The sequence below is a fragment of the Clarias gariepinus genome, chromosome 18, assembly GCF_024256425.1.
Source record: "Clarias gariepinus isolate MV-2021 ecotype Netherlands chromosome 18, CGAR_prim_01v2, whole genome shotgun sequence".
NCBI lineage: Eukaryota > Metazoa > Chordata > Actinopteri > Siluriformes > Clariidae > Clarias > Clarias gariepinus.
The window spans coordinates 17,822,135-17,834,789 of record NC_071117.1 but is presented as its reverse complement, the minus strand read 5'-3'; the positions used below and the strand labels follow the sequence as shown (position 1 = coordinate 17,834,789).

General features: G+C 37.4%; 1 protein-coding gene across 1 annotated transcript in view; it reads right to left on the bottom strand.

Annotated features, from left to right (window-relative positions):
- Positions 1–5,923: 5,923 nt before the first annotated feature.
- LOC128506209 (vang-like protein 1) overlaps positions 5,924–12,655 on the bottom strand; it is a 57,426-nt gene continuing 50,694 nt past the window's right edge. The window contains exons 7-9 of the mRNA XM_053476548.1: positions 8,766–8,919; positions 7,324–7,558; positions 5,924–6,250 (exon numbers count right to left, since the gene is read on the bottom strand). Coding sequence (XP_053332523.1) covers positions 5,990–6,250; positions 7,324–7,558; positions 8,766–8,919 — 650 coding nt within the window. The 3' untranslated portion in view covers positions 5,924–5,989. The remainder of the gene's footprint in view (positions 6,251–7,323; positions 7,559–8,765; positions 8,920–12,655) is intronic.

The following is a 12,655-nucleotide window of genomic DNA, read 5'->3' as shown; positions in this document are numbered from 1 at the left end:
TCACATCTGGTCCAAAGATTCCACAGCTCTGACTGCGAACTAATATTACGGGATTGAACTCAGAATGTACCGAGAGGGGAAAAAAACAAAAAACAAAGCCGCAATCTTCATACAAATCTTTATTTCATACAAATCTGTCTTGTGAGCTTTGAAACATTTTTTACAACATAGCATCAGGTATATAAACGTTGGCTTTTTTCAGAGCTTTTCAGAGTGTCAGCTGTAACTGAAGTGTTTTAAAGTAGGAATGACTCCATTTTGCACATATACAGTATAAATACAAGCACACTGTGTAAAAACAGAGGCACGGTCACATTGTGAAAGAGGTTCATAACAAAGTACACCAGTGATCGTCAATATCATTATCATTATCAAAAGACAAGAGTCTGTTCTTGTGAGGAGGATCTTGTGCTGCAGTACAAAAATCACATTTGCACAGTTTCTTTTAGTGGCAGATAAAAAAAAATCTATATTATATTAACAGATATAATTCATAATTTAGCAGGCTGGCTGGAGATTGATGCGTTTAGTGATCTATCCTAGAAAGTGGTGTTTTTTTTCTTATATTTTGAAGAAAGTTTATAGAAGAAATTAAGCATTGAGATTCCATGAAGTGAAAAGTGAATGCCTATAAATGTTGTTCTAAAATGGCTTTCGTATATCTTTTGTGCCAATACTTGAGAGCTGCTTTCACACTTGGTGTTTTCTTCCTTTATTATCGGTACGCGTTTTATGGAGCGTTCACACAACACGGCAGACGATACGCATCTGGACACCTGAACAATCAAACTTTTTGCTAGCTATTATAATAAGTTTTCCACTAGATTTTGGAGTGTAGCTGTGGGGATTTGTGACACTCATGTTCTTCCACTCCAAACTCTTCATGGACTTCGGTTTGTGCGCCGGGACATTGTCATGCTGGAACACGTTTGTGTCTCTTTCTTCCAGTTAAAGCAAATATACAGCTTTAGCATACAATACATTCCATCCATCCAGGCCATATAGTGTATCCATTTAAACAAGGATATTATGGTGATTATTAGAGTTTATAAGGTTTATTTCCATTGTAACCGAGAGCTTGAAAAAGTTACCCAATCAGGTAGAGTGAGTGCCAGTAGAAAAACATGGTCTTGTTGGTTATCGAATATAATCAGATGTACACTATAATGCTGGAGAATTCTTGAAGTCAAAAGGTGTTGATCAATTTTTAATAAAATCAGCTCTGGCAAGGGTTTTGGCTGATGCAAACAGAATATAAAAAATATTTATAATAATGGTAATATTGTTAATGTTAATGTTTATAATAATGCACTTACATAAAAATAATTTATAAAGAAAAAATTTTTTGGTTTTAACTTTAGGAGAGAAAAGAGAAAGCGTTACTGAGGGGACGTCTGTTTACAGCTGCTACAGTATATCATATGTAATAACAGGAAACCTTGTTTCTTTGACGTTTCACATCATTACAGGTAACTGTATAAATGGAAAAAAGGTAACTGTCATTCTTTATTTTATTATTTTAATGACGTCCAAAACTAAGATCCTGCTTTCTGGCATGGATGATTTTCTTGCTGTTACACTCCTTTTCCAAACACGCTGTTTCAGTGTCTGTAGCTTTAAATTAACTGGCCATGTTTTCAGGGTTTTTAACAAAATAATGGTACGCACAATGGTTAAATCACAGTGAAATCCTCAGTTAAAACAATCTGAATGATTAAAATAAAAGTGAATTTTGCATAATATGTCCTCTTCAATAAATAATATGCATAGTCATGTCAATGTCATTTCAATGTCATCCTCTTTCTTGCAATAGTTTGACCGAATACTAAGAACTTTATCTAATCTTTTTGCATAAATCTAAACAAATAAGTCACGTAATAAGTGTTATTGTTTGACCGTCCATATTTGTTTGACTCACTATAAAAGGAACTCTATATGACTTTTACTGTAGGAAAAATGCAGTGTGAAAGCAGCTTTAGTAATAAAAAAAATAAGCAGGGGTGTAACAGTATCTAGAGATCAGAAATTATGATTCGCAGTTATAATAAGAGTAAAATACCCTCTAAAGTAGAGAAAACATCCTCGCTAAAGTAGCCTCCAGAATATTATCATCATGTGAGTAACAATAAGGTTCCTTAAAAATCGCCCAGTAACTATAACAAAAATGTTGATGTTAATGCAAATATTAAAAGCAGCAATAATATTTAAGCCCTTTATGCATTACTATATTATACTCTTATACTTTCAGTACTATGTAGTTAACAGGTGAGGAGAATAAACCATGGAGGTGGTGGATAGTCCTGGGAAGTACATGCGTATAATACTTAATATTTCCACTTATTTCCAGAGGTGGAGGGTAACTAAGTACATGTACTGTGTTATTGTACTTAAGTAAATATTTCACGTATCTGTACATTACTTGACAGTTGTTGTTTTTTTATTTGCTTCCTAATTTAGTTGTGTACAATTGCAGAGAAGCTACTTTTACTCCACTACATCTTAAGGAAATATATGTACTTTTACTTTACTACATTTCTTCATGGCATTGTTTTTACACAAGCTCAGTGGTATATTTTATACTTTAGTACATTTCAAACTAGAAACTTTTATACCTTTACTTAAGTAGAGAAGTAAATGGAGGACCTTTACTTGGGTAATATTTGACCTAGGGTATCTCTTCTTTTATTCAAGTACAGTTTTTATTTAACTTCTGGGTTTCTTGGGTTGAATCCCAAATAGTGTTTAATGGAAAGCTAGTGCACTAGGCTCTACATTATTAGAATCTCAAAAACATGTGTAAAGGACTCACAAATGGTGCAACAATGGCATTTCATCCAGAGATCGCAAATTCAAATCCTGGTGATGCCAGAGCTGTCTGAGTTTTAGGGAGAAAAATGGCTTACTTGCATTCTTACAATCAATTATAGCAACAATAGACAATCTTGGTCATCTGTGAGTTCACACAGTTGGATTTAAGCTGATAGAACTTTTCTCATAGTTTGAGGAAAAGATTGGTAAAAAGATACAATCAGGTGCCATCAAGTGTCACGAAGGAAGCAGGTACCCTTGCCTGTTCTGGATGGTCTCTATCAGTTGTTAGTGGAGAGACCTCTAAAAAAAAATCTGTATCATAACCAGCATGCTTTTTTTTATATAGGAAATAATTTAGCCTTTTTGAAAGGAGGCCCTTGTTGTTAGCCCTTTGTAACATTCAATGGTGAAGCTGTAACTTTTAGTAATTTTCAGCATAGAAGGCTTTCTTATGACAAGCTTTATTTTTTTTTGGTTTATATTCTTTAAACAAGAAAAATAGATATTTATGGGACAGCTATGTATAACTGCTGTAACGTACATTGTAACAGACATTCAACTACAATGAATATTACTACAAACTGATAAAAAACTGTACTACTGTAAAAAAAATTTAAATTATTTAAAATCAATGTGATATACTATAAGAGGAATAGAATAGTTTAGGATGTTCTGTAACTACAAAATAATTAACTCTGCAATAGCAGGGGTCCTCTTTTAAGGTTTATTTAATTAAAGGACTGTTTATTAAACACATGATTAATATCCATTTATAATATTTTCTAACATAGTGTAGCAACTGGGTTACTAAGGAACCTTATTGTCAGAAACATAATATCAAAACTTTAAAATGTGAAACTACTTTATGATTATCAACCCATCAATCTTGCATACTGTTCCACTCCTGAATAGGACCAATAAAGAAACAGAAGAGGTTGCATCAGACAAAAATAAAATGTTATATCCATTTTGTTTGATATTAACTCGATAAATGGCGTTCTTGACATTTACCCCATTTATCAATGACATTTATCAAAGCCTTAATCATCGTCCTGACTTGAGATCACATGGTGATAAGTGTTTAGTCATAATCTCTACAATACATTTAAGTGCTTTCTGAATAACCATATAATAAGCTTTATTAGTTATATTTTAAAATAAAGAATCAGGTAATGTCTCCATCTTTGGCCAAATGTTTCATGTAGACAGGTAGTGGAAAGAGAGCAGGATACGGTCAAAATCTCTGCTGCTAAAATGTGCCTGACGTCAGTTAGAATGTCCCCAAAGTCCATGAGTCCATGTTTCAGATTATTCACAGAACAGTTCCACAAAAAAGAAACAAACAAAAAAAAAAACATTGAAATCTAGTAGCATGAAGTCATCTTAGTTTCATTTGCCACATTAGTGTTTTTGATCTATGATATTATGTCTGTCCTTTGATCCGTTAAGACGCTCTCCCAGCAGGAACCCCAACAGTAGTATGAGCGTTCTAATATAGTTATTCACCGTCTGGTTTTTGAAACTTTGAATGACTTTGATAATTTATTTTGAGCATTCACGCTGATTAACATCCAATCGCACCACGTCCCACCACCACCCTGGTCCCTTATTTATTTAATAGGGTTTAGAATTCCAAAAAACAAAGATTGGGACAGATACACCAGCTTCCCCGAGCACAATGTGTGCATCTCATCTCAAATTCAAATTCTAATTTTACTTATCACATACATGACCATACACAGTATGATATGCAGTGAAATGCTTACTTTACATACTTCTTAGTGTTGTAATGTTTCCTCTCTGTTTCATTTTTGGAGATACACCCAATTAGGTACACCTGTATTACCCTGAGGTGCATCTTAGCTCATGCATTACTCTAGTGTAATATGGAGTTTTCGCAGCGTCCAAACTGCATTTCTTCACAAAACCGATCTCAGGCACTAAGAGTTTATTTCCCCTTTTGGCTGGCTATTTAAATTTAAATCTTTGTTAAGTGGTTTATTTTTGTGCTGCGCATTTCTTAACACCAATTCCCTAGTGGTCCATTGTTAACTACTCAGTGCTCTTGTTGCGCCCACTGCAGTTTATGTTGTTTTGAATTAGTTTTTGTAACACTGTGTAATTGTTCAATGTTATCCTGTCATCATGAAGACGATGTTGTTCCGACGTCATTTTATCAAAGTAATTCTAACTTTCAAAAACGATCAACGTTGTGCCATTGTCCATAACGTTGCTAGGTTAACGCCACCTTCAAAAATTCCTGCTGGGATCAAATCTGAACTCTTAGACCATGCTGAAAGCCAACAATATATCATTACATGCCTGTCTGTGTGCTGGTCAGTGCTCTGATAAAGAGTCACACCAGTTTTGTAGTTTTTTTTTTTTTTAAACTGACAGAATTTACAATTTGCAGCACTGGACTGTTTTTTGATTCAAAAACCCTCAATAATGTTAACAGAACAGAACCAGTGCTTTCATTAGATGACCTATAATCATAATTTTTTGACCATTTGAGGACAGAACTCGTCTGAATACACTCCAATAGATACACACCAACACCTCACATCTGTACACGGTGCATATGTGGAAAAAAAAGAAGATGGTTGCGTATCATTAGTTGAAATACAAACCAAATGTGTTTTAAAGAGCACCAAGAGGCAGTCTGCAGTTTCAGTAGAAAAGACAAGGTTGCCATTTGAACCTTCAGGAGAAAGAGAAGCATTCTGGGAGTTCTCTGATGCTAACAAAGGGGTTTGCTCTGATTTAAAGTGTTGTGTCTGTCAGAGCTGTGGAGTAACAGCAAAAACCATGTGTCTTGTTTTGTAATTGGTCCGTGTTTTGTGAGTGTATTTCTTCTTCTTCTTCTTTTCTCTGGATTGTCTCTTTTTTAATAAAAGAGCGTTGAGTCTTGTATCATGATATCCCTTATCGAATTTTTTCTGTGTGCACAACCTCACATCAGCGCGTCCATTCAGTTTAACCAAACTCCAAACAACAAAAATGAAAGGAAATATATTCAAATATGTGGTATACAGATTTATATGTATATATTATATATAAAAAGACAACATAATAAAACTGCAGAACCCCCCCGCCCGCCCCCCCACTAACTGGAAAAAAAAATCTGTTTGTGAATGACCGTAAGTAGAGACAATACCACAAGGTGTCCTACGCTGTCCTACACTGAGGTCTCCGACTGTAACCGCAGGACGAACTTGTGTGATTTGGGATCGATGAATTCCTCAGACAGCCTGATGTAGGGGATCTTTTTGGCGGTGACCACCAGACTAAAGTCTAGACACTTGAGCAGGAAGACAGTGCCGTCTTTCAGGCCGCTGTTCACTGACGCCTCGCTGACGAGTGTCCACTGGCGCCCGAACCAGCGCTCTCGCCCGTACTGCAGCGTCGGGCCGGGGGTCAGGTAGCTCTCCAAAAATGCCTGTGTAAAATTTTAAACAGACGAGTAAATTAATTAATAATAAACATACAAGATAAAAATCTGAGATAAGTATCCGTCTGATACGATATTATCACGATACCTACAGAAGTTGCTGATTTGATTTGGTATTGCGATTCTATAAGAATCATTTAGTATTTTAAAATTATTAGTATAAAGTATTTTACAATGTGAACATTTTAGAGCATGCCACCTGTAGGGCTATAGAGGAACTGCAACATTTTACCACCTTCATTCGTTTTCTATACTGCTTTTGTCCGGTGTACAGGGTCGGGGCGGCCTATCCCTGGAAACTTGGGGCATAAAGAAGGTACGCCCTGGAGAGGGTGCCAATCCATTGCAGGGCACACACACACACACACACACACACACACACTCCGCGCAATCTGGGAACACCAATTAGCTTAATCTGCATGTCTTTGGACTTTGGGAGGAAAGTGGAGTACCGGAAGGAAACTCACCAAGACTGGGGAGAATACGCCAACCAAGGCAGGAATCGAACCCGGACACTAGCCGTCATTTGAAGCTAATGTCCTGACACATGAATTGCCATACACAAGAAATAGATACATTGATTTTCCCCCATTCATAGTCAAAACATTTTACAGTCACAGCAAATAAAGCTTTACTGACTTAATCCACTCCATAATCTCCATTTCTCCATCCCAATCCTAATATCTGAATAGTTGGATTATGTCCACGGATTTTGACTGAGGGGATTTGTATATATACACATTTTTTTTTTTAACAGATAAAGCTGTCCCTCCTGAAATAAGAGGCTTTATCAGCACTGACTGACTGAACTGATAACCTTTGCGTCAAGGGTGAAATGTCTTTTATTTTATTTTTTTATATATACTGCAGTCTCTTCTTTGCTGTATGATTATTTTAATGTCAGCTTTATTAATAAACACATCAAATGTTCTTTCGTTACTCTTTTTGTGAACTCACTCAACATCACAAAACAGTAGTATGAATGTTACACAACTTTTCATATTCTTCTACCAACCATTACTATATATTTCACACTGTATCGTGTGTGTAGTTCTCGTTACCTTTGGTGTCATGTTGTGTGTGATACAGAAGGCCAGGTGCTGCTGGATGCTCTCCATGCTGTGGCAGTGCTGCTGCCGTGTTGTTCGCAGGTATTTCTGCAGCGCCCGGGCCATCGAGGGGAAGATGGACTGTGCCGCCACGCTCGGGTCCATCACGTCTCCTGGAGTCTTCTTCTGTTCCTCCTCTTGGACGCGCCGGATGTGTGTGAACGCCTCTTCCACAGCCACCACCAGCCTGGAAAAGGAAAAACAAGGCAGTGTGTGTGTTTAAAGTCTAGTTTAAGTGAACTGTAGTACAATAATAATTCGAAAAGCAGATAATATTTGCATCAATGCAGCAAAGCACCAAGAGCCGGCTTGAACACATCAGCCTTGAATAACATCTTGTTTTGCAGCGTTCTGTGGGTTGTTTTACCCTTTCTTGCTTGCATGTCGGACATAATAAACAATTCCCAATTACTGTCACATATTATATTTCTCTCTGTGAACAAAACAGGCTAAGTCACTAATTAGTTGGAGAATATCTGGCTGAAGAGTTGTGCTAATTAACCGAAAAACTAGTGAAAAACTGTGATGAAGCTATTCAGTGTGTAAAGCCATGGCCTAGGTCATCTCTAGATCTAAACCCAATAGATAACTGTTGTTGAAATCAATTTCACTGCATGACATAACCATCTTCATCAAGATTAATTTACAGTTCCCTACATACAGTACAAACATTCGTGTTACAAACTTTTTCAAGTTATGAACATGCGTTTGCACAAATTCAATTGCTGAAGTTAGGTCACATGTCGGGTGTACATTATAAGCAATTATCATCTCAGGATGTTCGGAAGCAAGCATAAAAGTAGCGGCGAAGAAGCTGATAAGAGACAGAGGTGAAATGTGGCAGCTCATTGTTTTAACAATTCGTTCTTTCAACTATTACAGTATGTAACAAACTGTGTACAGCCAATTGTGTTAGTATCCTAGAAACTGGAACATGTATGTTGACTTACGAACAAATTGGACGTGAAGCATTCAATGTTTAATACTGTATTTGTAACACACTCAGAAGATAGCTCTACCCGCTCCCTCTGCTTGCGTGAGCTTACAGATGCCCCTGACTGGCCCAGCTGTAATTAATGTGAGAGCCATAAGTATGCTGAGAGAGCTTGGCCAATTTGCTCTCTCTAGGCCCTCAGCTGCGAGAGGCTACAGCATCACCTAGGGATCGAACCAGCAATCTGCCGATGATAGGGCAAGCACTTTACCACTGGGCACTAACCCACAGCCTTAACCTGTTTGAGCCACCGCTACCTTCTTACTACCTTGATTGCCATTATTTAAAAAAATTGACAATGCCTTCAAGACACAGAATTTCACTTCGCCTCAAAACCTTTCTGCCACTAGTGTATCGTATAATAATCGGAGACCTTGGAATTGGATTTTGGATCTCTTACCTGGCCTTGCGTTTACGGACACGCCTCTCGTGCTCGGCCTCCTCGTAGTACAGCTCGTTGTGGCTGGAGTCTCGTCTGCGGGCGGCGGCAGCGATCATGGCACGAGACTGGGACTGAGAGATTCCTGTCGCGGCAGCATTATTCCCTCCAGGACCTAAACACAGCAGCAAAGCTATGAGTTTCTTACAGTGTTAGTAATAAGCCATAGTGACAAGAGCCAGTGGCCTGAGCTGAGACTGAATGCTTTTGTATTGGGTTGGGACTATTTACTAGAATAAATGTAATATTTTTGGATATTGGGACAAAACCCAAAAGCATAGAAGAGTAAAAGGAAGTATTTTTACTTGTTCGAGGTGGTAAATTCAGCACTGTGTAAAGAGAAGATAAATGGTGATGTTGTGAGCAGAATGTTCAGCTTAACAGTGTACTGAAAGTGTGGTTTTGACACATGCATCTGTCATCTTGTGCCTCTTGTGCATAAAAACAACCCAGCAGAACCATATCCACTGAACAAAAGAAAAGAAAAAAGACTTGGACATTCCAGCTGTACAGCAACTTTTTCCATGGAGGACGCCGGTGCTCACATTCCATAAATTCACGATGAAACAGCTATCTAATCTAAAAGTCTAATCTACATTCCCCAAATTCTGTTTCTGCACCACAGGATTCATTAATATTCAGCTATTCTGCTTCGCCCTGGTACTCGGTCTCTCTGGGTGGTACCAAGTGTCCGTCTTCATAAACTTCTTCCCTGGCATCAAAGGTATTGTTCAGTGCATGCTAATTAAAGCACTGGTACAGCAGCAGGGGCTGTGGATTCCTGGAGATAGATGTTAATGTAGGTTAAAAGAGGGCTGGGGCATCATGAATAAGTGATGTCGGGGGCGGCTCAGGATCTGTTTAATTACTCGACTGCTGACTAATGAGTCATGTGGATTTGATGTTACAGCAGACCTACATAGTAGCGTGTTTCTTCTTAATGTATAATAAGTGATTTAATATCTTTATGGTTTAATTTTGATGGGTTAAATCAGGGGAAAAAGAGTAAAAGGTTTCCAGAATAGAACTGGAAACCAGTTCATTATGACTAAAAGATGCTTTTGGCTTCAGAAGATATTGATCTGTTACCCTGAGATCTCATTTCAATATACTATTAATTCAAAGTTTCTCCACAAAGTACAGTGGTACCTCGGCATGCGGATTTAATCTGTTTTAGAGGCGAGGTCTACTGAGAAACACATTTTCTATTAAGAACTAATGTAAATGAATGCAGATAATCCGTTCTAGCCACCCAAAAATATTACCAACATTACCAATTTCCAACACCATATTCATATTTTTTTTGCATATACAGTGGAACCTCGGATTACGAGTAACGTGGTTTACGAGTGTTTTGCAAGACGAGCAACAATTTTTTATAATTTTTTACTTGAAAAACGAGCATTGTCTTAGTTAACGAGCACCGAGTATCATGTTTCACGCATGCGCTTCTTGTTTTAACAACGAGCGTTACGTCATCACAAGTGAGCCAACGGTTTTTCTCTCTCTTGCAGCAGAATTGTAGGTAATCGTCTCTCCTGCTGGGTGAATACACACACGCGCTGTGTGTGTGTGTGTGTGTGTGTGTGTGTGTGTGAGATGGGCGTGCGCGCGCACACACACACACACACACACATTAACGGAGAGACAGTTTTTAAAACCGTTTAAAAATTAGCAAGGAAAATCGCTAGTCACACTCGCGTGAGTGCATACTAACGGGATTACTACTGTAAAGTAAAACAACAACAACAACAACAAAAATTAAACAGCTCCTCACCTTTGAAAACAGTCGCGACAGAGAAGAGTTTGTGTGTTTATTTGGCAACCTGAGAGAAGGGGAGCTGTAAAGCCGAGACCCATTGTCTCCCCTGCTGGGTCTTAGTGCCTGCAGTGTTTTTGCGTGCGCGTGTTTGTGTCTGTGTAACACAAGCCCCCCTTTCATCCCCCCTCCTCTCAGGTTGCCAAATAAACACACAAACTCCTTTCTGTCGCGATTGTTTTCAAAGGTGAGGAGCTGTTTAATTTGTTTTTTGTTGTTGTTGTTTTACTTACAGCAGTGATCCTGTTAGTATGCGCTCACGTAAGTGTGACTAGGAATGTTCCTTGCTAATTTTTAAATGGTTGTAAAAACGGTCTATCTGTAAATGTGTGTGTGTGTGTGTGTGTGTGTGTGTGCACATTTTACACACATACACTCTGCATGCACAAACGAAAACCCTTATCTGTCGGGGTTTAATTTTACATTTTTTTAAGGTAAAGTACAGGTTAATTTGTTTTATTTTTACTTTATATTTTGTGTTAATTATATTTATGTATTTATTTTTTTGGGCTGTAGAACGAATAATTTAAGTTTCCATTATTTCCTATGGGAAAATTTAATTTGGTTTAAGAGTGTTTTGGAATACGAGCCCACTTCCGGAACGAATTAAGCTCGTAATCCGAGGTTTCACTGTATAAACAATCAAAACATTTAGAAAAATATATATATATATTTTTACTAATACTGTAGGTGGTTAAAATGTAATTAAATTTAATTTATCAATAAAAAAAAGTATGTTACTCTCTCTCTCTCTTTATATATATATATATATATATATACATACTGTATATATATATATATACACACACACACAATCCTGACCCCTATACTGTAGATCAACAGTTGTTATCTATGGCCTTTTTAAAAACTAGAATTGAATTTAAGCATTGTGTAGTATTATGTTTCCTCCAAAAATGTCAGTAGTCGCACCATCGTTGATGCTATCTCATGCCTGTCAGAGGAGAGGCATTTATTTTTCATGCTGAAGTGTGTATTCATGTAGATATTTTTTGTGCACCTCTGTATTTATTAAAACATAATAACGCAACAACAAAAAATCCTTTGGATGTATAGATTTAGTTAAAGGTTTCTTTTCTAGCATGTGCTGCTAGAATAACAAGCTGGCGTAGCGAGTGCTTAAGAAAAATAGACAGAGAAAAAAAAAAGGGAGAGGTTGAGAGAGTAAGATCACGACACACTTCCTCAGGCAGGAGTGAGTAGTTCAGGGATTTCTGCTTCCCCAGGGTCAACTCTGGAGCTGAAGCATGTGAGAACTATTGATTCAACACAACTGCTGTCTTGCTCAGACAGGCAGAGAGGATGGCAAAGACAGAGAGAAAGAGAGATTCAGAAGGATAAAGAAATGAAAGGAAAGACAGATAAAACGCCATCAGGTGGAGCATCAAAGAACTCGTGAAAACCAAAGCTGGTGTTCAATTTCGGCATTCTGCTTCAGTTCCAAAAGCTGTCAGGATTCACTAATATTGAATGTTTTTCCTCAGTGTGCCATTTTATCAGATGAAAATGCAATACATAAGGTCAATGACTTGTTTACACATAAAAGCAGCACAAATTAAAGGGTTTCAAAATGCTTTTAGAGATAGAATTCCTCCGGGGAGGTGTTTAACAGCATGAGGAGTGGTATGATCTTCACAGATCACAGCATGAGGCACTGAAACCCATGTAGTACGTGAATGCTAAATTATAGAGGGCAAATATCTGATTGCCTTACGTAGACCCAACTCTCACATCTTCATACTGTGGATATTATTCAGCAGGGTTCCAACAAGGTTTCACTTTTCGTTTATTAAAAGATCAGTAAATGTAATTAGGTGCAAACCTTCATTTATTATAGCGCCATTATAAAGGAATAAATTAAATAAGAACAACAAAATGAACTATTACAGAAATGTAACAAAAAAAAAAATTACATATTTAAAATGGCTTGGGCTAAAAGGATCAGCTCGATGTGAGTATACAGACAGACAGACACAGATAGATAGATAGATAGATAGATAGATAGATAGATAGA